The sequence below is a fragment of the Rhinopithecus roxellana genome, chromosome 16 (assembly GCF_007565055.1).
Source record: "Rhinopithecus roxellana isolate Shanxi Qingling chromosome 16, ASM756505v1, whole genome shotgun sequence".
NCBI classification, from domain to species: Eukaryota; Metazoa; Chordata; class Mammalia; order Primates; family Cercopithecidae; genus Rhinopithecus; species Rhinopithecus roxellana.
The window spans coordinates 98,538,415-98,564,775 of NC_044564.1; the positions used below are offsets into that span (position 1 = coordinate 98,538,415).

The 26,361-nt window shown below is 51.8% G+C and overlaps 2 protein-coding genes and 1 pseudogene across 6 annotated transcripts in view; 1 reads left to right on the forward strand and 2 right to left on the reverse strand.

The window, feature by feature from the left end:
- The first annotated feature begins 1,750 nt into the window (after nucleotides 1-1,750).
- Nucleotides 1,751-10,291, forward strand: ARPC5L (actin related protein 2/3 complex subunit 5 like). The gene is made up of 4 exons (XM_010365857.2): nucleotides 1,751-2,050; nucleotides 6,270-6,342; nucleotides 7,567-7,743; nucleotides 9,461-10,291. The coding sequence occupies exons 1-4, from the start codon at nucleotides 1,902-1,904 to the stop codon at nucleotides 9,521-9,523; spliced, it is 462 nt and encodes a 153-aa protein (XP_010364159.1). The 5' UTR covers nucleotides 1,751-1,901; the 3' UTR covers nucleotides 9,524-10,291.
- Nucleotides 10,292-12,149: 1,858 nt separating this feature from the next.
- The window catches only part of GOLGA1 (golgin A1), a 65,632-nt gene continuing 51,420 nt past the window's right edge, over nucleotides 12,150-26,361 (reverse strand). For 4 of the 5 annotated variants that reach the window (XM_010365861.2, XM_030919335.1, XM_030919333.1 and 1 more), the window contains 8 exons: nucleotides 23,659-23,748; nucleotides 22,703-22,805; nucleotides 22,412-22,572; nucleotides 21,530-21,673; nucleotides 15,335-15,394; nucleotides 14,622-14,792; nucleotides 14,023-14,109; nucleotides 12,823-13,460 (listed from right to left, as the gene is read on the reverse strand). In XM_010365861.2, the coding sequence (XP_010364163.1) occupies nucleotides 13,380-13,460; nucleotides 14,023-14,109; nucleotides 14,622-14,792; nucleotides 15,335-15,394; nucleotides 21,530-21,673; nucleotides 22,412-22,572; nucleotides 22,703-22,805; nucleotides 23,659-23,748 (897 nt within the window). In that variant the 3' untranslated portion in view covers nucleotides 12,823-13,379. Of the gene's footprint in view, nucleotides 13,461-14,022; nucleotides 14,110-14,621; nucleotides 14,793-15,334; nucleotides 15,395-21,529; nucleotides 21,674-22,411; nucleotides 22,573-22,702; nucleotides 22,806-23,658; nucleotides 23,749-26,361 lie in introns of all 5 variants that reach the window. The other variant, XM_030919332.1, reaches the window with a different exon arrangement.
- On the reverse strand, nucleotides 20,687-20,853 carry LOC115894126 (annotated as a pseudogene).

A 26,361-nucleotide genomic window follows, 5' to 3' on the forward strand; every position in this document is an offset into this window, starting at 1 on the left:
ATTTCAAGTGATCTGCCCACCTCACCCTCCCAAAGTGCTGGGATTACAGGTGTGAGCCACTGCACCCGGCCAGGACACCTCCTTTGATTACTTTATCTAAGGCACACTCAGGCACCGCATGATTTTTTCCCCCCTCAACACTGTCAGCCCTGACATAGTATAATACGAATTTTTAAATGCTGTCTCCCTGGCTGGAATGGAAGTCCATGACCATGAGCAGGGACATTATTCCATTTACCAGTTTCTTTGGGGGCTGTTTTCTTTACTGGTAAAATGGGCACTTCTGGGTTCAAGTTCCTTCTGACCTGGATGTTCTGGGGATATGAATTTCTGCTGTCTCGCGGCAGGCCTGAATCACAAAGACTTTTTCCCAGATATGGAACTGTATTGCAGGTGGGCTTTTCGTGTTTCCAGGACCCTGAGGCTTTTTTTTTTTTTGAGACGGAGTTTTGCTCTTGTCGCTCAGGCTGCAGTGCAATGGCGCGATCTCGGCTCACTGCAACCTCCACCTCCCGGTTTCAAGCGATTCTCCTGCCTCAGCCTCTCGAGTAGCTGGGATTACGGGCCTGCGCCACCACACCCGGCTAATTTTGTATTTTTAGTAGAGACGGGGTTTCAGCATTTTGGTCAGGCTGGTCTTAAACTTCTGACCTCAGGTGATCCGCCCGCCTCGGCTCCCGCAGTGCTGGGATTACAGGCGGAGACTTTTCTTTAGCGCCAGTTTCCCGCTATGGGAGTCTGTATCCTGGTTACCACGGAAGATTAGGTTGCATCATAGTCTGGCAATAGTTTTTTGATCTTTAGACACAGTTCAATGAGAAGTATTCGAAGCAGTAAAAATGAGTCACATTCCAACTACTTTTATTAAGAAGAGTACTATCAGATGAAAATAGTTTTCACAGTATCATATAAAAAGACCCATTTTACTTACCCTAAGGCTAAGATCAATTGACAGAACCCCTGGGGTAACAGCCCAGGCCCCAAATCTGACACTTCAGAGTCGTCCTTGACTTCCCTAACCCGCTTTCCCCCACCTCAGATTCTGAGAATTTGGTTTCTATCAAGATGTGCCTCTCAAGCCAGGCCTCTCCTGCCAGGACAGTGGCCACAGGGCCATCTCCCTCTCCTGGGGCCCCAACTGCCTGGTCAAGGTGACTGCTATACACTTGGGGTCGCAGAATCCCTCGAGTCACAACGTCTTCAACGCCTTGTCAGCCCTGTGATCGCACTAAACGTCTTTAAAGCCTCCCACTCCTTTAACAGGGTCACCTCTGTGTACAGGCGGCCTCCTCGTGGTAAGTGTGGCGGCGTTCAAGATTCCGAGACACAGACCCCTCCCGCGTCACTCCCCGGGCACAGGAACTCCTACTCATCCCTCAGTCATCAGCTCGAAGGTTTCTTCTCCAAGAAGCCTGTCCGGCACTCGAGAAGTAGAGCCGCGAGCCTTCTCCCGGCGGCCCCGCCTTCCCCCGTCCAGGTAGGGATCACCCCGGGAGCCCGCGCCGGGCCCCGCTGAGGCCAGGGGCTCCTCGGAGGCGCGGGAAAGCCGGATAACCAGCGCGGTTACGGCACACACGATGCGGGGCCTGCAAGGATACCGGGCGGCCGCTCCTCACTGGCAAGACAGAGGCTCCGCGTAAGGGATACTGAGGTCGGAGAAGCCGCGGAGACCCCATAACCCACTTCAGGGGCCAGATTCCGCCCCACCCCTGATGACGCTTCCGGATCCGGCGTGTGCCGGAAGTGGGCGGGCGGCGGCGGCTGCGCGCGGAGGCGGTGGAGGAGGTGCTGGGAGCAGCCCGGTGGCCGCTTCCCGCCCCCGAGCCGGAGCCGGTGCGAGTGGAGCAGAACTGAGGTCGGGCCGCGAGTGGAGCCGGCTGAGCGGGCGCCGAGCTCCCGCCATGGCCCGGAACACGCTGTCCTCACGCTTCCGCCGGGTGGACATCGACGAATTTGATGAGAACAAATTTGTGGACGAGCAGGAGGAGGCGGCGGCGGCGGCGGCGGAGCCAGGCCCGGACCCGAGCGAGGTGGACGGGCTCCTGCGGCAATATCCTTCCCTGACGCGGCGTCCGGGCCTGCGCGCGGCCTTCCCACCTTCCCACCTTCTCGGGCCCCTTCGGGCGGGCCTCCGCTGTCTCCGATCCCCGGCCCCCTCAGGTCAGCCTTCAAGTCCCTGCCGACCTGACTCCCCTGGGCCGTGCTCTCCTGAGTCCTGGTCTCCCTGGGTCCTTCCTCCCCAGCCCTGGCCCCTTCTTGTGCAGCGCAGCCCCGCAGGCCCTTGGACCCGGTGGATGGTCTCCCTCGGTAGCCCCGCAGGTCCCGCGCTCTGCTTCCCCTCTTGCCTCCTCGTCCCCTCACGCTGTCCCTTCCTGGGGGCCCCAGCACTCCGTCCCTTCCTTGCAGGAAATCGGGCCTATGGCGGGGCTGGGTCGGCGGCAGGGGGGAGGTGAGCCGTATCTGAGTAACCGAGTGATCGGTGAGGCTGGGGCGCGGTCTTCCGGGGCCAGATTGCAGCAGGGCGTGAAGATAGGTGGGTGGACTGCTGTGGGGAAGACAGGACCCAGGAGGGAGTGGAGGCGGCCGCCCTATTTCAGCCCTGGGGTCTGAGGTGGTGCCTCTCCTCCCCCAGTCAGTCTAACCCTCCCGCTTAATGCTAAGAAAGGGGAACCCTATGGTTCCTCTGGTCACCTTGGTGGTCTCAGCTACGCTCAGCAAGTGAGTCTTGGTTCCCCCCGTACCCTTCTGGTGCAGGAAGCAGCGGAAAGAACTAGTAGTTCAGAGCTAAGAAAAACCAGACACCTTGAAGTGAAGTGTGAAAGTAGAGCCCCACGCCTGGAAATGACTGTTCTTGTGGCCACAGAAAACAGCATTTAGAACAGATTAAAAATAGAGGTGATTGTCACAGCCTTGCTTGGTCCTTTAGCAGTATGAGCGCAGGAAACTGACTTATTCTCACCGGAAGGATTTTTCTTTATTCAAATGGTGTTCCAGGAAGCATGTCCCCTCCCCCCGCACGGGCGGGGGCAGGGTTGGAGGCCCATGCTGTACATAAATCAGGTTCTCGGTGTTGAACCAGTTGACTCAGCTTGGAAAGTGGGACCTGCTGCTTTAGGGGGAGCCCGGCAGTGCTCCTCAGTGTGCCTTTAAAACGAAAACCTTCAGACTTGGTTTGAACAGGAATGTGTTTTCGGAAGTGGAGTTTCAAACTTGTCATTCCTGCCCCATCAGGATCTCCCAGTCCACCCTAGTTATGAAATGGGGTCAAGGGAAGGGTCCCCAGGAGGGAAGGTTGGTTGTAGTCGGGTGCAGGGCCTGGCTTATGGAGAGTCAGTGCTGAAGGGGGCTCCAAGGTCAGGCCTTTGGCCCAGGACCCTCATTGAATAAATGAGGTCAAGCCTCTCAGCTGCTGCCTTGGTCTGGGTGCAGAGCCTTGTTGAAGGTCATGTCTTCGGACTCCCCTGCCTGGTGACAGGTTCCTTGAGGCTGCTTAGAGGCCTGGGCTTAGCACATGCCGGGGATGGTCGTTTCTCCATTCATGGCAGCGTCAGAAACCTTGTTACCATGGAGTGTTCCGCCTGGGGTTGGGGAAAGGGAGGTTAGCTGATACAGATAGCTGAAACCCTGGCAAATACTGGAGCCAGGTAGGGAGGAGAATGGAACTGATATTTATTGAGTCTCTATCATGTGCCAAGAATTGGACTTAGACCGTTGAGGACAGGGGAGCAGGGAGAGTGATAGATGGATTGGGGTTGGGGAGGGCAGAGAGGGACCCTGTCCTGGGGCTATATAGGGGAGTGTGTGTGGCGGGAGATCACGCAGATGGAGTAGAAGGAACTCGGCTGTGCATCTTCGCACACGGCGCGCTATCATGCTCTGGCTCTGACCTCGGATAGGTCACATACCCTTTCACAACTCAGCATCCTCCTCTGTTACGTGGCAGACAGCCGTGCTGGCTTCCTAGGTTCTGTGGGAGCCTCATGGGCTAACATCAGCATCACTGGGCACACAGCAAGTGTCTGCTCAGGTCTGCAGCTAGAGCAGCAGCACGGGATTGTGGGAGGAGGTTGGGTGCGAGGGCCATCTAGACAGCTTAGTTTTGTGACCTTGTGCAGGTAATTTCCGTTCTCTGAGCCTCAATTCCATTGCCTTTAAAATGAGATAATGATTTTTGTTACTGGGATTTTTGGAATGAGATGGCGTGTGAAAGTACCAGGCACAGGATCCGAGACCTTGTGGCAGTTTAAAAGTATGAGTTCCTTTCCCCTCCGTGAAGCAGCTTCTAGACTCGTGGATCAGGGCTCTGTCCACAGCAGTAGTTTTGAGCGATTTTGCACCCCTCCCCTCCACCTCAGGAAATTAGAGACATTTTGATAGTTACAGCTTGGGGATGCCACTGGAATCCAGTGGGCAGAGGCCTATGACCCACAGGTAAGATCCCACGTCAGAGAATCCAGGGTCCACAGTGTCAGTTGTGCCGTGATTGAGGAAGATCTAGAGATGAAGGGCTGGGCAGGGTTCCCCCAGCACCACAGCCTATTCTCTGAAAAGGTCTAAAGCCAGCCAAGTATGACAGCCGGCTTCATGAATGATAGGTGATTTCAGGGAGGCCCTCCCTGCACCCCACATCACTCAGCTGCTGAAGGCCCTCACCCATCAATGGGCCGAGTGATTGCTAGACGCATGGTGCTGAGGTTAACACCACAGCAGCGGCTTTTTGCCCCCGTGGACTAGTTTTATCCCTGCCCTTCCCCATCCATCATTTGAATGATTCCATTTGTTAGTTGTGCCAGGTTTACATGAAGAGTAAATAAGCCTATGTTTTCTGTTTAGCCTATGGGATCCTGCTTATTGCTTTGGAGACACCACATTAGAAAAGAGTTACAAGGTCCGGGCGCGGTGGCTCACGCCTCTAATCCCAGCACTTTGGGAGGCTGAGGCGGGCAGATCATGAGGTCAGGAGATTGAGAACATCCTGGCTAACACAGTGAAACCCCATCTCTACTAAAAATACAAAAAAAAAATTAGCCAGGTGTGGTGACGGGTGCCTGTAGTCCCAGCTACTTGGGAGGCTGAAGCAGGAGAATGGCATGAACCCGGGAAGCCGAGCTTGCAGTGAGCCAAGATGGCACCACTGCACTCCAGCCTGGGTGACAGAGGGAGACTCCATCTCAAAAAAAAAAGAAAGAGTTAAAAGGTAGTGGTTATCAGTGGCTGATATCAGGCTGGCCTTGTTTGGATGGGGAAAAGAAACTCCAGAGCTGAAAGACAGAGGGACTGGGCTGCCTCTTGAGTGTGGAAGGTGGATCAGAGCCAAGCAGGGAGCTGGGGAACCAGGGCTGGGAGTGGCTCGCCTGGTGGCGCAGACCCAGCTCACTCAAGATGGAGCTCACACTGGGGAAGCCAGGAGATTCAGCTCTGCTCTGAAGGCCCTTCCTGTCTGCACGTGGGTATCACTGCGTGAAGAGGAGTAGAGACCCGATTGGGCAGAAGCCATTCCTTGTTCTATTTTTGAAGCTTTTTGGCTGAAGCCAGTGTTTCACACGAGGAAATGAAAGTTGGCTGATGTAATTCAGTTTAAAATAGGTGTCACCTTTGGGGACCTAACCCAGATTGTAATTTTCTTTTGCATGCTGGGTATTCAGAACTCAGCAAAGAATGTGTTGTCAGGATTGCAACTGAGGTTGGGGGGTAAGGGTGGAGACTGGCTCATTGTTGACAAAAGCTTCTGTTAGATTGATAAACTCTTTCCAGGTAACAGTTGGGACCTCATTGATCCCAATAGGTCTTAGAAGTTCTAGCACATCTTAATTTCCTTAATTGTTTAATTGATGAAGAGCATTGATGAAGAGTTAGGAGATCTCCTTTGTACCTATATTTCCCCCATTTTTAGAGTGAGAAGATGAGAACGGCCTCCAGTTCACATGTACGGGGTGCTGTGAGGATCCAGTAGGGGAGATACAGTGCCCAGCACCAAGCAGGTGCAAGTGAGCGCAATCCAGTTTTACAGCAAGTTACCCCTCAAGGGCAGTTGCTTTGATGGGGAAGCTAGAGAGGGAGGAAGAAGGAGGGTTTGCATGGTTGGCAGAGGTGCCCTGCACCCTCCCCGTGCGGGCGGTAAACAGTCTCTGCCCACCTGGAAGCCGTGGAAGGTGGGTGGTATGGATGAGATCCCATCTGACTGTTCCCTGAGCTGTTTCTGAAGTGAGCTTGTTAATGACAGCGTGGACGTGCTTGAGCCTAGCCATCCTTAACTGGTGGTGATGCACAGGGGACATGCTTCGGGCATTCCATGCAGCCTTGCGGAACTCTCCCGTCAACACCAAGAATCAAGCTGTGAAGGTAAAGGGGTGGCACTGCGGCTCTGCTGGGTGCTGTTGGGACCAGGGCTGTGGGTGTCTGCCCAGTGGGAGTGTGAGCTCCTCGGGGCTCTGGGCGGCGTCCGTTTCATCCGCATCAGAGGGAGTGAGCTGGCACTGGGCAGTGCTTCCACGGGAGCCTCCTGGCACTCCCTAGGTGGTGAGGCTCCTCTGACATCAAAGCTGTCAGTGTTTATACGAGAAACTCCCCACGGAAGCCTTCATTGCTGCTCGCGGCCTCGTAGGCTGAGAAGTCAGCCTGGCCCTGGCTGATGAGGAAAATGCATGAATTCACTCACTGTGGTGCTTATGCTCCTACAGCCTGAATAGGCTTTGTCTGCCCAAGGATTTGAAGTACCTGTATGCTTTCCTGCCTTCTAAAAATTAAATTGTGCTTACTGCATCACCAAGGCTAAAATTTGGTTCAGGGAAAGGGGTCTCCCTGCAGCTGGGATTCTAGCAGCTGTGACAGCATCTTGATGTCACCGACGGCTGCACCTTCAGAGTTCTGGGGAACGGCCCCACCCTTCTGGGTGTGAACACAAGAGGGATGCTGCAGCCGAGTCAACTTGGTTTTATTTTTTGATAGTCCACCACCATTGTGGCGTATAATAAGGCCTTATTGGTGGCATCTAAAATAGTGATGGGCTGGGTGCCGTGGTTTATGCCTGTAATCCCAGCACTTTGGTAGATGGAAGGATCACTTGAGCTCAGGAGTTTGAGACCAGCCTGGGCAACATAGCGAGACTTTGTCAGTATTAAACATTAAAAAAAAATAATTAGCTGGGCATGGTGGTGTGTGCCTGTAGCCCTAACTGAGGTGGGAGGATTGCTTGAGCCTGGGAGAGGCTGCAGTGAGCTGAGCTTGCACCACTGCAGTCCAGCCTAGGCAACAGAGTGAGACCCCGCCCCTCTCTCCCTCTGTCCCTCTTTTTCTCCCTCTTTTTTATTTTCTCTCTCTCTCTCTGAGTTGATACTTGTCCTAGTAAACTACTTAGTCCCCCCAAAATAAGTAGAATAACTTGTTGGCATAAATAAAAGATACTTTGAAATTTAAATACACAAAAGACGTTCTAGCCTGCTTATTTTAACCATCCTGGACGAATTAGAAACTGGGTGGTGTTTCTGGAGAGCTGTGTCCTTGCTTTGGTGTGGGGCATGGCGGCCTGCACAGCTCTGGGCCTCACTTGCTCTTTTTCATCTGCAGGAGCGAGCCCAGGGCGTGGTGCTGAAAGTGCTCACAAACTTCAAGAGCAGCGAGATTGAGCAGGCCGTGCAGTCACTGGACAGAAACGGTGTTGACTTGTTAATGAAGTACATTTATAAAGGCTTTGAGAAGCCCACAGAAAATAGCAGTGCAGTGTTACTCCAGTGGCACGAAAAGGTATGTGAACGCTGCCATGCACCCCAGTGAGCCACCTGGCTTGCCCCAGTGTTCAATCAGCAGGCCGGATTTTCCAGAACAAACGTAGGATGGTCTGCTAGGCGTGTGGGGTCAGAGGACGAGCCCCAACCTGGGACATCTGGTCACTTCCCTCTCCCAAGGAAGCTCCTGGTAGGGACTTGCCGTTTCTGGTCATCGCAGTTACTTTTTTGCTTTTAGCTGCCGATTTATGCCAGGCAGGACAGGGTGCCCTTGGTACAGGACATGTGGGCAGGTAACATGGCATGGTAAGGTGGTCGGGGAGTCTAGGTAGGAAGGGGGCTTGCTGGTTGGTTGGGGCTTCGTGATACTTTGCAGTGGTGGAGGCAGCTGTCGGGGGTTCTTAGAAATAAAGTCCTCCAGCCAGCTCTAAGGGCTTCCTGCCCTGGCCTCAGCCTTACCAGGCCAGAGTGAGCAGTGGGCAGAAACCTTGACCTCGCTTGATATGGCCTTCATCCAGGTGAAGCAGAAAGAGCTTTGTCTGCCCTTCGCTTGGGTCTGTGTGAGAGCAAGGCCTTTGGCAGCCTGAGTCCTGCCTGTACCACTGGGGCTGCCTCCCACACCCTCCCCCGCACACCCCTAGTGCCACAGTAAGCACGCCCACCATTAAAGCAGACCAGGCAGTTACTAACGTGCCTGCCTTCCTCAGAGGCTCAGTGTTGAGTTGGAAGAGAGGTTCTGAAGGTGGTGGTGGTGCTGGGCTGTGGTTGTCGCCTTAGGTCTGCTGGTGGGTGTGCTGTGCCTCCTTGGCCTCCACTCTCCTGGGCTCAGAAGGAAGTGAACAAGTCCTCTGTATGATGGGAAGGCCAGGCCCTCTCGTCCCTTTAAGGCAGCTTGGTGCCTGCCAGCCACTTCAGCAGGCGGCACTCAGTGGGCTTGTGTGCATCTGTAAACTCAGCACTTTGGGAGGCTGAGGCAGGAGGATCGCTGGAGCCCAGGAGTTCGAGACCAGCCCAGGCAATGTAGTGAGACCCCATCTCTACAAAAAAACAAATTAGGCAGGGTGCGGTGGCTCACATCTGTAATCCCAACACTTTGGGAGGTGGAGGCAGGCAGATGACCTGAGGTCAGGAGTTTGAGACCAGCCTGGGCAACATGATGAAACCCCGTCTCTACTAAAAATACAAAAATTAGCTGGGGGGGAGGTGGTGGGCGCCTGTAATCCCAGCTACTTGGGAGGCTGAGGCAGGAGAATCGCTTGAACCGGGGAGGCGAGGTTGCAGTGAGCTGAGATTGTGCCATTGCACTCCAGCCTGGGCAACAAAAGCGAAACTCCATCTCAAAAAAAATAAAATAAAATAGCTGGGCATGGTGGTGCACACCTGTGGTCCCAGCTACTCAGGAAGATCGCTTGAGCCCAGGACATCAAGGCTGTGCAGTGAGCTGTGATCTGGGCAACAGAGTGACACCCTGTCTCAAAAGGGAAACTCGAGGGGCTCTGCTTTGTGTGCTTGGTGACACGTTCTCAAGCCAGTTCTGCTCAAGAGCTGGCAGCTTTCAGGACCCCATGGCTCCAGGACAGGGCTCCTTCCCTAGAATGTGCTCTGTCTCAGGAATCCTCTTTCGAGGGTCTGTGATGGGATCTAGGTCAGGGAATGTCCCCCCTGTCTCTGGCAAGCCAGGCTCCCCTTGGCCAGCCAGGTCTCATCTGACACGTTTTCTTTTCCTGCCCCCACAGGCCTTAGCAGTAGGAGGACTAGGCTCCATTATAAGAGTTCTTACAGCAAGAAAGACTGTTTAAAAAAAATAAAAAGACTCATGTACCTTGAGAAGAATTCTGGATGCCCAGGCTGGTGAAGAAGGGATTGACAATGGACCATCTTCCTAGGAACTCCCAAGTAAACTATTTCAGGACATGTATCTGCTGAAATGTATTTTATTTTGAAGGTGGAGGGAAAAATCGTCTATTTCCTAAATCCTGTTTAGGATCTGATAGTCTATGCCTTTGTCTCCGAGTACTGCAGAACTGACATTTTGACGATCTACCAGAGTGGCGGCTGGCGTTGGTCAGGTGCGCCTGTGTGCACTGGGGGAGGGATGGTTTGGGCAGGTGCAGATCCAAGGGCTGTGGTAAATGGGAGAGCTTGTGTTTTTGAAGTGGAAAAAAACCCAAGAGTTTGTACAGACATCCCGTCTTCCCAGAGAAGGTGGACACTCTTGGGCTCATTGTAAAGTGCCTGCTGCATCAATAAAGCTCTTGGCTTATTAGTATATACATTTCGGTGTGTTTCATATATGTAAAAAAATGGTAATGAATGAGAGTTCAGTTGTTCCGGAAACCCGACGTGGGAGGAGTAGACCTGTGCCCCTGTTGAGTCACCCGTAGGAGCGAGCATGGCAATCCACAGGCCCTCTGCCACAGGACGCCAGCCTTGGCCTCAGAGCCGCTGGCTGCTGCAGAGAGGTGTTTGCTGAATGAACTATTTATTGTTTCTTACTCCTTTGATTTGTATGTAATTAATTTTGGAGCTTATTTAATTTAATAAAGTGCCAAACATTTAATAATTGATCTAGGCTTTAGAAGTCTTCAGTTTGTGGGATTGCACTTGGAATCTTTTGAGGGTGGGGCCTCAGATGTGCCCAGGTCACGTCTCCTGATGCTGGGTTGGCTGTGCTGCAGAATCACTGCTGCATGGACAAGTTTTCTTTAAAGAACTAAATGTCAGGAATGGGGAGCAATCAGCAAATAGATAGAAGGCATAATTTTGTTCCCCATAACCAATAACAGAGCCTCTCTGAAGGGCAAAAATGCTTTTCTTTCCTTTTCAGCACGTGTAACTGCAGCTTGCATTCTGTTAAAGGTTAGGGCCCCATTTGCACTCCTGAAGCTCCTCTGGCTCATACAGCCCTTGGATACAGACTTTGACCAAAGTGACACAGTCCTCCCCTCCACAGCTCTCCCCTCCTCAGCCCCTCTGCAGAACCACTGCAATTCTTGGGGGGTAGAATGAGGCTGCTGGCTTCATTAAATTACATTTATTCACCCAAATCCAGTCGGGGGAGGTTCTTTCTGAAAGACACACATTCTCTAGCCCTTAAAGTTGCCTTGGAGTGTTAAATATGAGACACAAAATACCAGATTTAATGAGTCAAAGAAATAGTGACACACCAAACTAGTAAAATCCATTGTAGTTGCATCTGGATTGAAGAGCTTTAATCAAAAAGTGTATTGCACCACAGATGAATTTTCTACAGCAGTTTTCAAGAATACAATCCCTATTTACAACATGGAAGGAGAGCTCAAGATTCACCACTCGTATAAAGGACTATAGATACCGTTGCTATCACAGAAAGTTTTATACAAGTCAAAGTGCATTAAATCACTTAGAATATTTACTCCACTCTTCCTCTTAAAGCTGAAGGAAATTCAACATGCAGGAGGAAAGCCTAGTCAGTGAAGCCTCCCTAAAGTGAGTACAGACCTAGGAACGGGCCCCACAGCTACACCTAAAACGGCTGAGGAGTGGGACTTAGGGTACGTGTGGGACCAGTTCAAGGGCTGGAGAAGCCACGGAGGCAGCGGACGGGCTTCCGTGGAAAAGTAGCTGCCTTTGGCTGGCTTTGAGCTACCCAGTCTTAGAGACGCTTTCCTGGAACAGTTGAGAAAGGAAATCCTACTTTTTGAAAAAAAGGCTGCCTCTTACCCGTCAAACTTGGAGAAGAGACTCCTGTTTCGTGTTCCCACCAGGTAAATGGAAATTCGTGTTCTAAACAAGGGACAACTGTGTCTGCAAGGAGGAGCCAGATGAGGTGGTCAGTCACTGGAGAAGGGTGCCTCTGGAAGGCAGAGAGCCTGAGCTGGGACTAAGGAGATGCTGCCCTGGCTTGGTTCTTCATGGAAATTTCGTTAGGTTAACGTTGCAAATAGGTGTTTTTCTGTGACATACATTTTATATGCCTCTTTTGGCCCTAAGCATGATTGAGAAATACAACTTTCCATCACTGGATAATGGATAATAAATTTAGGAGCTCCAGTTATTAATTTAGTTTTTTATTTAACCAGTGAAACTTTCATCAAACAATAAAGTTTCCTTTCAGATTCAATATTGTGGTTTTTCCAGAACCAGCATGTTCCCTTTCCTCAGTAACGAGGAATCCATGAAACAAATTTTTGTTGGTTACTACCAGAGTCGTGCATGCTACAAGTGCCACAGCCAGCTGGGGGCCGTCCGGGTGTAGTGTCATATTTTTTTTTTTTTTTTTTTTGAGACAGAGTCTTGCTCTGTCGCCCAGGCTGGAGTGCAGTGGCCGGATCTCAGCTCACTGCAAGCTCCACCTCCCGAGTTTACGCCATTCTCCTGCCTCAGCCTCCCGAGTAGCTGGGACTACAGGCGCCCGCCACCTCGCCCGGCTAGTTTTTTGTATTTTTTAGTAGAGACGGGGTTTCACCGTGTTAGCCAAGATGGTCTCGATCTCCGGACCTCATGATCCGCCCGTCTCGGCCTCCCAAAGTGCTGGGATTACAGGCTTGAGCCACCGCACCCGGCCTGTAGTGTCATTTTAAGTATTTGGGGTGGGATAAGGAGGAGAGAGTGGCTCTACACACAAGGTAGACTGCCCCAATGTCTCCATCAAGGCTGGGGGACAGCTGCTGCCCCACTGGAGACAGCAGACTGTCCTTCAGCAGAAGACGGGTGATCTGCATCGCCCAGCCGCCGCGCAGCACAGAATCAAGACAGATCCCACTGTGCTTCAGAGGGAGCAGTGCCGGAGTGCGAGTGAGAAGACAAAGGAACGGGAATCCTAGTTTTAGGAAGAATTCCCTCTGGACGCTCTGATTTTAAGAACACCAGTTAAATGGATTTTATAATACAGAAGACATGTTTATAGTAGTGAAGAACTTCAGCTATAAAAAATAGTTTAAAATGGTTTACCAGCAACCTATCCAAGACAAGTACATTCATTAAAAAGGCAATTGAGTGTATTTGGTACTATACTTAGGGTCTTTTCATGTATTTGCTAGTTTTCTTAAGTGGAGATACCATCAGAAAGGTGCATATTCCTCATTCATCCACACCGGCCCTTAAAGATGGATCCTCTAAAGTTCTAGGTGGTTTGAGAGACAAGGTGAAAGAATGTTATCTTGAGAGGAAGGGATAAAAAGCTTCTAACTCATCTGAATTTTTAAAAGCCACTCCCATGGAGTTCCCATGGAGTTGGCTGTTCCTGGCAGAGGCAGGTGGGTTTCGCCTGCCGGGCACCATCTCAAAGGGCCGTCTCTACCTCCCGTGGCATCGCTACATGGTGACTCAGGTGTGCCTGCCAGATGCTGATGGCTTCAGCTGTAAGTGCTACTGTGAAGTTAGAGGATTCAGGTGCAGACGGGGTGCTGGCTGGAGCTGGGATATTAGCAGCACTGTGGAAATCTGGGTAGTGCCAGGACCCTCCTGTTTGGTGACCAGAATGACAGGATCAGCTACCCCCTGAGGTTCAGGTCAGCCTGCAGGGAAGTGGGCCTTAGTCTTGTAAACAATGTTTAGACGCTTGTACAAAATACTGCAGTTACAGTGATTAAAAACCCACCCAGACTGGTGTGTCAGTGTTCTTTTCACAGAAAAAGTGTCAACCCACGGAGCTCCATCCTTGGGTAGTCCCCTCTAGGACCATGGTATCCGAGGGTTTGAGATAGATGGCCGGATGCTGCCTTTGGGAGCTGGTTTGGACCCAAACCATGACATCTGCATTTGAAACAGAAAAGGCTTCTGAGATGCAAATCAGGACTTAGTGCCAGGGAAACTGAACCACCCCTCCCCTCCCCTGAGCCTGTCACTCCTGCCCCCCACGCATCCTGCCTTTGGCTCTGAGCAGAGCAAGAAGATGGTTCCAATAACCAGTCTGCAGGCCCAGTGCTCAGTACAGGAGGGCAATGAGAGAAAAACACTGAGTTGACAGGAACAAGGTAGTGGAACTGTAGGTTTTTTTTCCTGTTAGAGCATTTATGCAGACACTTTTGGAATTTGAGTGCTGAGCCAGACCTGGGGCTCTCAATAAAGCACAATCAATGAAAATGCTTTGAAAAACACGTGGCCTGTTGGTCAAGTACAGCACAGACGTTTGGGCACAAAGGATGTCATTGCTAAAAAGTGCCTGGATCAAGTTCATCCAACAGCAGCCAAGCTGATCATGCAGCTGTGCTGGTTACCTACGTTCCGGTGTGGGGCTAAGGGGTCTTCAACTGCTACTGCTGGGATGACTGACGACATATTTTGGAAGCTGTAACAGTAGACCAGAGAACCCTACCTTATATTCCAGAGTTTCTTTGAGCATGTTCTCCTCCTCTTGGGAAAAGTTCAGCAACACCGACACAGCTTTTATAAGATGAAAAGCCTGAAACACAGTAAGTTTTGCTGCCATAGGCCAAGGTGGAGGTGAGGCGGGGTGGGGTGGGGGGAGCTACATGGCATTTCCTGCTTTCTTTGGTTAGCAGGACCAGGTGGTGGGTGACGCTCTGGCACTCTGAAGTTTGGCAGCAATGACAGGTTCTTTCTTCCCCTGCATCCTCAGGGGCCTGGCAGGCTTCAGGGAATTTCCCCAGCAGCTACCCTACCCTTTGGCAGGACCCAGGAGCGATGGGCGGATTCTGCTCCCGGCCTCCACACCCAGGCCAGGATTTAGAAGTGGAGCCCACATCTCCCACCAGGAGCCAGTTCCTGCATGGCCTCTCCCACCAGCCGCTCACCCCGCAGGCCAGCGCCAGCAGGAGAAATGACTGAGCGCCCACAAGGGTGTCAAATCAGGATGTACGAGGAAAAGGGAGAAATGGGCTGGGCAGGGGTTCCTGCAGGACAGACTGTAGGGCGGGGCCTCAATACCCAAAAGACACCTCAAAAGCCCTTTACCTCGGATTCGCGACAGGACATGAATTTTAAAACCACATGCTTAAGGTACTCAAAGTTGATCTCGCGGGCATCCGTCAGGTCAGCGTTATTCGTGACGGAAGGCGCCATGTTTGCCATCTCAGGTCCAGGTTTCTCCCGGACTTCGAAGAGCTCATTATCGGGTCTGATTTTCTGAAAAACCAGTGGGAAAGATGTTACACTGAACCGTCTGAGGCAGGTGAAAAAAATTACATGGGAGGTTCACCTGGTCCAAACCATGATCACTATTGTAGGGCAAAAAGGGCCCCACCTGAGAAGGAAGCACCTCCAGGTGGGCTTGAGGAGGGAGTGACATCATTTGGGGAAACTCAGATATTCCCTTATCCATGGCAAGAACACATGTCCCTGGGGCCTGGAGCTGCTTGCATCCCGCATCGGCCAGGCCCTCTGCCACACACACTGTTAGAGCGTGGCTGTGCTGGCATGGCAGACAACCCCACTTTCAGATGAGGACGCAGGCTCAGAGAAGGCAGGCAGGGCCGCGGCCACGGAGCTGCTTCAGAGGTGCATGCAGGCTGGCAGGCTGGCCCACCAGCTAACACTGGACTGCCCAGTGACCCCTTGCAATTAATTAGGGGTTGGGGGGAGCATAGGCAGCGAGGGACCTCGGGGACCTGGCACAGGCAGCAGGGGGAGGGCTGGGAAGTGGGGCCAGCTCCTGTGTGGGCACTCACCAGCTCCTTCTGCAGAGTCTTCCGGAGCTCCAGCATCCGCTGCTGCATCTGCTTTATGGTCTGCGACAAGCCCCACCCCACAGAAAGTCAATCATTATATGCATGTTTCACCAAAGGAAACAGATCCGAAGATCCCACGGGATCCCCGGTACACCTGTGAGGAGCCTCTGCCCTGAGAAGTCATCCTGAGAGGCTGGTACTCAGCTGTCGCGTGCTTGTGCCTACGACTGCTGGACTGTCATCCCTCTTGGGCCACTGCTTTCACACACTGGAGTCTCCACGTCCCAGAGGCCACAGTCCCTCTGTGTGGACATGAGTGCCCCAGTGCTGCCCATCCCTTCCCAGGGGCTTGGTTCTCCACACACAGCCCAGCTGGAAAAGGCTCTGGACCATAGATTTTGCCATCAAAATTCGATTTTTATGCTGTGATCCCCAAGTAGGATACTTAGGTGAAGACTTATGGTTCTCATCACTACTACTCTCTTGAAATACATTAATAATCTGCAATGCTTGTTTTGAATACCCTAACAAGATCATGGTTTTTCTGCACAACTCATCAACATTTGGTTTTAGATAAATAATCTGGAAAATAATTTCTTTTCTTTTTTTTTTTTTTTGAGACGGAGTCTCGCTTTGTCGCCCGGGCTGGAGTGCAGTGGCCAGATCTCAGCTCATTGCAAGCTCCGCCTCCCGGGTTTACGCCATTCTCCCGCCTCAGCCTCCTGAGTAGCTGGGACTACAGGCGCCACCACCTCGCCCGGCTAGTTTTTTGTATTTTTTAGTAGAGACGGGGTTTCACCGTGTTCGCCAGGATGGTCTCGATCTCCTGACCTCGTGATCCGCCCGTCTCGGCCTCCCAAAGTGCTGGGATTACAGGCTTGAGCCACCTTGCCCGGCCTTTTTTTTTTTTGAGATGGATTCTCGCTGTCGCCCAGGCTGGAGTACAATGGCGCCATCTCAGCTCACTGCAACCTCAATCTCCCGGGTTCAGGTGATTCTCCTGCCTCAGCCTCTCAAGTAGCTGAGGTTATAGGTGGCACACCACCATCCCAACTAACTTGTTTTTTCTTCTTTCTTTTTTTGAGATGGAGTTTCACTCTTGTTGCCCAGGTTGGAGTGCAATGGTGCAATCTTGGCTCACTGCAACCTCTGCCTCCTGGGTTCAAATAATTCTCCTGCCTCAGCCTCCCAAGTAGCTGGGATTACAGTTGTGTGCCACCACATACAGCTAATTTTATTTATTGTTTTGAGACGGAGTCTTGCTCTGTTGCCTAGGTTGGAGTGCAGTGGCATAATCTCGGCTCACTGCAACCTCTGCCTTCTGGGTTCAAGCGATTCTCTTGCCTCAGCCTCCTGAGTAGCTGGGATTACAGGTGCCCGCCCCCACACCCAGCTAATTTTTATATTTTTAGTAGAGACAGGGTTTCACCATGTTGGCCAGGCTGGTCTCAAACTCCTGACCTTGGGTGATCCACCCACCTTGGCCTCCCAAAGTGCTGGGATTACAGGCATGAGCCACCACACCTGGCCTTCTTTTCATTTTCTTTCTTTAAGAGACAGCATGTCACTATGTTGCCCAGGCTGGATTCAGTCTTTGAACTGCTGGGCTCAAGCAATTCTCCCATTTCAACCTCCCAAGTACCTGGGACTACAGCTGTGCACCACCACGCCTGGCTAATTTTCTTTGATGTTTAATTAGTATTATAAGCCTTACATTTATTACACATTCCATACACATTCCATTATTCACTAGACATGCTGAGACTTATTTTCTCAACTAAAATCTTCATAATATAAGAATTTTTCTTTTTTTTTTGAGACGGAGTCTTACTCTGTCCCTGAGGCCAGAGTGCAGTGGCATAATCTCGGCTCTCTGCAACCTCTGCCTCCTGGGTTCAAGCAATTCTCCCACCTCAGCCTCCTGAGTAGCTGGGATTCCAGGCATGTGCCACGATGCCCAGCTAATTTTTGTCATTTTTGTAGAGACGGGATTTCACCATGTTGGCCAAGCTGGTCTTGAACTCCTGGCCTCAGGCGATCTGCCTACCTCGGCCTCCCAAAGTGGTGCAATTACAGGCATGAGCCACCGCGCCTGGTTTTAAATAAAAATTTATTCGAAGTCTCCCAATGGTAATATATCTAAATGCGTTCTTCCATGTACCCCCAGTCCACATCCCTATTCTTGCACAGCGTGGCTGGAATTGTAAATACATTTTTCATGTATCCTCCAGCTTTCCTAATTGTAACGTCTAGTGTGACAGGAACTCCCGGGGATGCCCGTCTTACTGCGTGGCTGGGCTTCCACTTTGTTTATTGATTGATTGATTGAGACGGAGTCTCGCTCTGTTGCCCAGGCTGGAGTGCAGTGGCGCTATCTCGGTTCACTGCAAGCTCCGCCTCCTGGGTTCATGCCATTCTCCTGCCTCAGCTTCCCAAGTAGCTGGGACTACAGGCACCCGCTGCCATGCCTGGCTAATTATTTTTGTCTTTTTAGTAGAGATGGGGTTTCACTGTGTTAGCCAGGCTGGTCTCGATCTCCTGACCTCATGATCCGCCCACCTCGGCCTCCCAAAGTGCTGGGATTACAGGAGTGAGCCACCGCGCCCGGCCCGGGCTTCCACTTTAAAACAAAGCTGGGATAAGCTTTGTTTCCCCAAGTGAGGAATTCCCAGTGTTTCTCTTGGGAATGGAATGACTGAGTCAGAGGACCACAAAAGTGTTTCTAACTCCTCCCCTGTGAGGTATTTTAAGTGACCTCCAACACACCCAGCTTTGTAAAATGGTACCTCGTGGCTTCGATTTCTATTCTCTTGGCTGACCATGAGGTTGGACACTGTCCCAAAAGTACATTCGCTACTTTTATGTTATTTGGTTTCTTGGGTTCTCTCACTCGGTAATTCATCTAATAACTTACTGAGTCCCTACACTGTTCTAGGGGCTGGAGAAACGGCAACAAAAAAGACAAAAGTTCACCCTTGGGGGGAAAAGAAAAGAATCAATAAACAGGCCAGGCATGGTGGCTCACACCTGTAATCCCAGCACTTTGGGAGGCCAACGCGGGTGGATCATGAGGTCAAGAGATCGAGACCATCCTGGCCAACATGGTGAAACCCCATCTCTACTAAAAATACAAAAATTAGCTGGGTGTGGTAGCATGCGCCTGTAGTCCCAGCTACTTGGGAGGCTGAGGCAGGAGGAGAATTGTTTGAACTCGGGAGGCGGAGGTTGCAGTGAGCTGAGATTGCACCACTGCACTCCAGCCTGGCGACAGAGAGAGACTCCATCTCAAACACACACACACACACACACACACACACACACACACACAATTAGCCAGGCGTGATGGTGGGCACCTGTAATCACAACTACTCTGGAGGCTGAGGCAAGAGATCACTTGAACCGAGGAGGCAGAGGTCGCAGTGAGCTAAGATCACGCCATTGCACTCCAGTCTGGGTGACAGAGGGGGACTGTCTCAAAAAAAAAAAAAAAAAAAAAAAAATCAATAATCAAATCCGCAGTGTATTGGGGGTATGAAGAGACACGAAGAGGCAGCATGGTAAGGGGTGGGGTTCTGGTGGTGAGGCTGGTCGGGATGGCATAAAGAAAGTGAGGGTGACTAGGGGAAGGCACTTCCAGATGGAAGGCTCAGCAAGTGCCAAGGCCCTGAGGTCAGAGGGTACTTGATGGGAGGTGAGGCCCCTGTGGCTGAGAGGGAGTGATGAGGACAGGAGGGGCTCAGCTGCCAGGGGGTAATGAGGGGCCCACACAGGGCTTTGCGGGCTTCTGCAAGGACTCAGGCTTTCATCAAGAGATAGGAAGTCATCAGAGGGCTAAGAAAGGAGTGCCAGGGAAACCAGTTAGAAGTCTGACACCATCTTCCAGAGAAGAGACAATGGTAACCTGAAGCAGGTGGCAGCGATGTGAAGTGGTGGATTCTGGGAAATGTGCGAAGAGGGTGCTGAAGGAATCTGTTAACAGCCTGGATGCCGGTGGAGAAAGAACCAAAGCAGATAGGACAACTCCAAGGCTTTTGCCGTCTACTGAGATGGGAAAGGTGCCCATGGCAGCCAGGGAGCACAGTGAAGCTGAAGTGTGTTTTCGGATGTTTTGAGTTTCAGACACCTTAGAGCTCACGTGGAGACGGGTTTGTGAGGCTAGCGTCCATGGAGCCATCTGGGCAGGAGGCAGGGAGGGGAACCAGCTGCACAGGGCATGGGTGAGATCGCAGAGGAGGGCGCACAGTGCAGAGGAGAGCTGTGAGGGCTGCCCTCGCGCACGGCGGTGGCAGTGGGAAGGACACTGGCCCATCAGAGGAGACGGAGAAGGAGCAGGCCATGGATGGGAGCTTCAGGAGGAGGAAGAGGCGCCTGTCCAAGGCTGCCAACAGGCCAATCAGAGGGAAAAGTAGGAACTGCCTTCTGGATTTAGCAATGCAGATGTTATTGATGAGCTTGACAAGAGCGTTTTTCTGTGGCGTGGTAGGGGAAAGGTTGAGAGATGAGGAGTGGGAATGGAGATGGCAGATATAGAAAGTCTCAACTTGTCAGCACGGGAGGTGAGCAGAGCCTCAGCAACAGGGCAAAGGGGTGTCAACCAAGGGCCTTCATAAAGCGCCTAGATGACAGCGCACTTCTCAGTGGATGGGACGACTCCAAGAAAAAATGACCTAGGCAAGAAGGGGGAGGTGGCTGGCGTAGCGCTTGGGGACGTGAGGGAACAGGGTAGAGGAGAGGCTGTGGCACATCCCTTCTCAGAGAAGCAGGAGGCGGGAGTGCCAGGGTGGGTGAGGCAGGGTTGAGGTGAAGAGAGAAGAGAAGGTAGACATGAAGTTGGGGTTAGGAGCAGAGGGGCGTGAAGGCCCACGGATGAAGCGAGGTTGCGGGGAACACTGGGTTGCCCGCAGGACCATGGTCCTGAGCTTCGAGGGGACCTGAAGGCCCAGGTGATGGCACTTTCCAGCCAGGTCTGGCTCCATGGCTGCAGGCAGGGAGCAGGGAAGAGTTGAGTTTAGCCCAAGTTTAACCAGAGCTTGGCTAGGACTGTCTGAGGAAAGGGAGAGAGGCCAGAGAACCAGAGGTGTCGGGAAGGCAGTGGTCCCGAGACAGACACAGACCCAACGCTGAGTAAGGAGGCAGGAAGGCAGCACAGCTGGTAAAGTCAGAGGCTCCAGAGACAGAGGTCCTAGGGGCACATGGGACATTTACAAACAGGCACAACGAAACTGTGGGGTTGAGCAATGCGAGCTGAGGTGACACTAGGGAAAAAAGCAAGGCAGTCATTGCCAGAAGGGCTGGGCTGGAGTGACTGACAGGGCTGTGAGGGGCCCAGGGGGCTGGGCTTCTGGGATGCTGGCAATGTCCTGATTCGCATCAGGGTGGTTATATGGGTTTGCTTTCTGTTAATTCATTGAGACACACATCTGTTTTGTACACTTTTCTGTGTGTATTTTTTTTTCAATTAGCAATAATCGCACCTCGGATAGACCTCATTGGCTACAATACTGCCACTGTGCAAAGATTCTGTATTTTATATTAGACATAATGAACACTTGCCCCCTTGTAAAAGTTCTAAACACACACACACACAATTTGGGGGCAGAATTTCAGGCCAGAGCAACAGCCGGCTGGCATACTAAGCTTCACAGGACACTTCTAAGAACCAGGATTAAATGAGATCCTGCATTTATATAGGTGAAAAGGCTGGAGGGTGAGGGGTGGGGACCATGACATTTATTGAGCCTCTACCAAATACCAGAGAGTTTATAAAGTTTATAGGACGGTTAACAAACACCTTCATTTCATACCCCCCTCCTCCCATCCAAACAAACCCTTAAAAGCAGCTATCAGTGCTGTCCTTCCACAGCTGTAGAAAGGAAGTACAGAGGAAAGAGGACTGTCGCTATGGCCTGGCTGGGGACAGTCGAGCTGGCAGGGAACACGCAGGCTTGCAGCTGCCCAAGCCTGATACTTGGCCAGTTCTCCAGGGGTTGGGGAGAAGAGGACTGGGGAGGGTGTGGAGGAGGACAGTGCAGGAGGAACGGAAGATCAGGAGGAAGGCCTTTGGGTGAGAGGGGTCATGGTTCCCAGGAGGTGCAGGGGGTACCGTAAAAACCTCCGAGGATGGACTGGGTCATTTTAGGCCCGAGGGCGGGGACCTGGTGGAGACAGAAACAGCCATGCAAAGGGCATCCTCACCTTATTTTTCTCCAGAAGTTGCTGCTGCAAGTCCTGTTTCTCCTTCTGTAGCTGCGCGAGATCCATGGCCCCAACCTCACCATTTGGTGTTCTTCCTGCAGTTGGAAGCTGGAACACAGGGTCCTGCATGGCCCTCGAGGTCACCTACAAGGTGGTAGCAGCAAGTTGAGAGCCAGGACAGGTAAGGTGAAGTTGAGCCACAGGTGTACAGGGAAGGGGAGCCAGACTCATCCTTTAGGTGTGGGCTGTTGTGATCTAATAGGCAACTGGCCAGGAAGTAAGTTCCTGGAGAAGATCCAAAGCCCAATGCCCACAACTAATCACACGACAAGTCTTTGCTGGGATGAAGGGCTTGCTCTCCCCTGCCTACTGACAAGGGCCATCTGTGATGGGCTCTTCAGGACTCACGGCCTCCCAGCCATGTAAGTGCCCCACTTTATTTATTTATTTATTTATTGAGATAGGAGTCTCGCTCTGTCGCCAAAGCTGGAGTGCAGTGGCGTGATCTTGGCTCCACCAAGCTCCGCCTCCTGGGTTCACGTCATTCTCCTGCCTCAGCCTCCTGAGCAGCTGGGACTACAGGTACCTGTCACCACGCCCGGCTAATTTTTTGTATTTTTAGTAGAGACGGGGTTTCACCGTGTTCGCCAGGATGGTCTCGATCTCCTGACTTCGTGATCCGTCCGCCTCGGCCTCCCCAAGTGCTGGGATTACAGGTGTGAGCCACCGCGCTTGGCTGAGTGCCCTACTTTAAAGAAAGGACCCTCCATGCAGGGGAGTGTCCTGTCCACCGTGAGTCCCCACTGCTGCCTCCTCGGGGGCACTCTCAGCACCTGCCCTGCATCTTGCTGTAGCACCCACGCAGGCGCGGCTGCAACTTACGTGTGACTCGCTGACTGAGAGCGCTTCGGCCTGCAATGGGCCCCGCAGTCTCAGCAGGTCCTCCTGCTCTGTGACCGCTGCAGCCTCCTCTGCCTTCAGGGTCCTCAGGGCCTCCAGCTCAGCCTGCAGCTGGCGCATCTGCAGCAGGGCAGAGTTGTGACCTGGGTTGTGGAGGAAGGAAGGGGGCACTGTGAGCCCAGTGACTCCATGCTGCTTGGTGGCAAGGCCGTCACAAGGCAGGATGCCGGGCCTGAAAAGGAGAGAAGGCTCAGCCAGGGACAGACTCCTCACCTTGCTCCAGCTGGAGAATCTCCTGCTCTTTCTGGAGAAGCACTTCGGTTTTTTCCCGCAGATTCTGTTCCTTCTCGTCTATTATGGCTGTCAGGTTAGCTGCCTTGGAGAGAAAAATCAACAAGAGGGAAGGTTGCAAGCAGTGAACCCATCTTCCCACAGAAATCTCCACTTTCCTGCTCTCCAGGGTCCACCATGAATCCCTCCCTAAAGTCCACAACCTGGAGCAAACCCCCAGCTAAGCTCTGCTCCTATGACCGTGCACAAATCTATTCTCCTTGGCAGGGACCCTGCACAGGGGCAGTTGCCTCCCACTGCCCCCTGGCCAACAGTGGGTCAACCAGAGACATGGCCATTCTGCCCAGCCCAACAAGCTGTCATAACTTCCATTTCCTGAGTGCCTGCAACATCCCCAACACTAGATATGCACTTGATATATGTTACCTCATTATAGAATAGTTTCCCGGAGGTGTAAGGAGAAGGACTAGAGTCCTCATCAGAGGAGACTCAGATTTGTTAAGGACTTACCAAAGACCTAAAGCCACTGAACTAGAAGCCCTGGGGTCAGATGTGAAGTCTGCCTTCAAGGGAGGCTTTCCTTTACTTCCTGCAAAAACTCAACACAACCTTCCATGGCCTCTGGGGCAGGTGGGCAATGATGGGCCACCTCATAGAATCAGAGCCCAGTAGGCCCCTGAGCATGGACCATTTTCCAGGTAATGACAGTTGAAAAATCAGAAAAGGGCATCCTATGGGGTGAGGGTTTCTTTATAACATTTGTCTACCAGCTTCCCAGAGAGCACGGGGGCCCACGCAGCTGACTGCATTCCCTGAGCCCTGTGTCTACTACCCCTACCCTGGAGAGACAGGGCCTCTCCGACAGTCCCACGGCAGGATGGGCCTGCTGCTCGTGCAACTGCAGGGGACATCGCCCCTCAGCGTGAAACAGGGCCCACCTGTTGCTGGAACTCTTCCCTTTGCTTCCGCACCTCCTCCAGTGCTTGAGCCATCGCGACACTCACAATTTCTCTTTGGCTCCATTCTTCCTACAATGCAGAAAACCACCAAGCCCCAATACTTAGTTCACAGTTTTTTAGCTGTATGCCACACAAGAAGCCCGGCAGACAGGGCACGGCTTTGCAGAGCCAGACCAACATGCTCCCCACTTCCCCAGGCTCGCAGCCTGGCCCCTCCCTGCCATGCCTTCAGTATCCCTCTCAGAGCTGTCCTGGCAGGCAACCCACCAACTTCTCTGGAAATGGCACACCACTGAGGATCGATTGCCCCAAAAGCACCCCCGCCAGGACCCACACCAAGGCTACAGGCCTATCCTGAAGAGCTGGTCTAAGGACAGTAGCCAAGAACAAGAAGTCAGACTTGCAGGCCACGTGAATGGAGTGGGGGACTGGAACAATTGGTTACAGAAAGAGTAAGAAACAATGACTGGGTATAGTGGCTTACACCAACAATCCCCCCACTTCAGGAGGCTGAGGTGGGAGGATCACTTGAACCCAGGAGTTCAAGACCATCCTGGGCAACACAGCGAGGACCTGTCTCTATAAACAATAAGAAAAATTAGCCAAGCATGGTGGCACATGCATGTAGTGCCAGCTACTCAGGAGGCTGAGGTAAGAGGATTGCTTGTGTCCGGGAGGTCAAGGCTGCAGGAAAATGGATTCAAGCATCAGCTAGTGAGGGGCTAGACTGACAGGACAGAACAGAGTCTCTGTGGCTCCAAAGTCTGTGCTAGTGCCTCAGAGCCACATAAGATCCAGCACTGTGGGAGGCGGGGTTGATGGTGCCTGCTTAGGTTCACTGTGGCATAAAGCAGGGCCTGCAGCTTGCAGGAGCCACCAGGCCACCCACACACGGCTGCCTCTGCACCTGGGGATGATTCTCCAGGATGGGCTTAGGGAATGGCTGCTTTGAAGAGCATGGATAAAAACAATTCTAAATATATGTGCACCTAATAGCAGCACTTCAAAATACATGAAGCGAAGACAGACAGAACTAAAGGAAGAAAGAGACAAATCTACCATTGTAGTGGAAGATTGAGCACACCCTTCTCAGTAGCTGATGGAACAAGTAGACTGTTAAACTAAATATGGCCTTGATTCGTCTCACCCAGAGCTTAGCAATTTTATTCGCCTTCAAATAATCCACTTCAGGCTTCAGCAGTCCTCGCTATTATGACAGGGTCCCATTCTTTTTTTTTTTTGAGATGGAGCTTCTCTTTTGTTGCCCAGGCTGGAATGCAGTGGTGCAATCTCAGTTGACTGCAACCTCTGCTTCCCAGGTTCAAGCAATTCTCCTGCCTCACCCTCCCGAGTAGCTGGAACTACAGGCATGTGCCACCATGCCCTGGCTAATTTTTGTATTTTTAGTAGAGACGGGTTTCACCATGTTGGTCAGGCTGCTCTCAAACTCCTGACCTTAGGTGATCTACCTTGGCCTCCGAAAGTGCTGCGATTACAGGCATGAGCCACCGTGCCCGGCCTGCCTCTCTCCCTCCCTTCTTCCCATCTTCCCTTCCTCCTTTCCTTCCTGAGACAGAGTTTTGCTTTTGTTGCCCAGGCTGGAGTGCAATGGTGCAATCTCGGCTCACTGCAACCTCTGACTCCCGGGTTCAAGCGATTCTCCTGCCTCAGCCTCCCAAGTAGCTGGGATTACAGGCATGCGCCACTATGCCCAGCTAATTTTTGTATTTTTAGTAGAGATGGGGTTTCACCATGTTGGTCAGGCTGGTCTTGAATTCCTGACCTCAGGTGATCCACCTGCTTTGGCCTCCCAAAGTGCTGGGATTACAGGGCTGAGTCACCGCGCCCAGCCCATTTTATTTTCCATTTCATTAATTTGTGTGCTTGTATTTGTTATTTCTTCCCTGAGTTTGATTTATGCCTTTTTCTGACTTTTTGAGATGCATACGTGGCTCAATTTTCAGGCTTTCTTCCTAAGAGATGACACTGAGACTGAAATTTCCTTCCATGCACTGCTTTAGTTATACTCGACCAATTTTGATCCATACTATTTACAAAATCATTTATTTCAATATATTATTATTTTTTTGAGACAGAGTTTAGCTCTTGTCACATCCAGGCTGGAGTGCAATGGCACAATCTTGGCTGTGTGAACCACTGTGCCCAGCTTTATTTCAAAATATTTCAGAATTTCCATCGTGATTTTTTTTCTTTGACCTATGGGTTATTTGAAAGTGTATTTCAGGCTGGGCATGGTGGCTCACGCTTGTATTCCCAGCACTTTGGGAGGCCAAAGTGGGCAGATCACCTGAGGTTGGGAGTTTGAGACCAGCCTGACCAACATGGAGAAACCCCATCTCTACCAAAAATACAAAATTAGCCTGGTGTGGTGGTGCATGCCTGTGATCTTAGCTACTTGGGAGGCTGAGGCAGGAGAATCGCTTGAACCCAGGACGCAGAGGTTGCAGTGAGCTGAGATCACGCCATTGCACTCCAGCCTGGGCAACAAAAGAGAAATTCCGTCTCAAAACAAAGAAAAAAAAAAGGAAGTGTATTTCTTAAATGTAAACATATAGGAGTTTTCTATACGTTTACATTTAAATTTTTATGTTTTTGGAAATGGGTTCTTGCTCTATCGCCCAGGCTGCAGTCCAGTTTGTGATGATAGCTCACTGCAGCCTC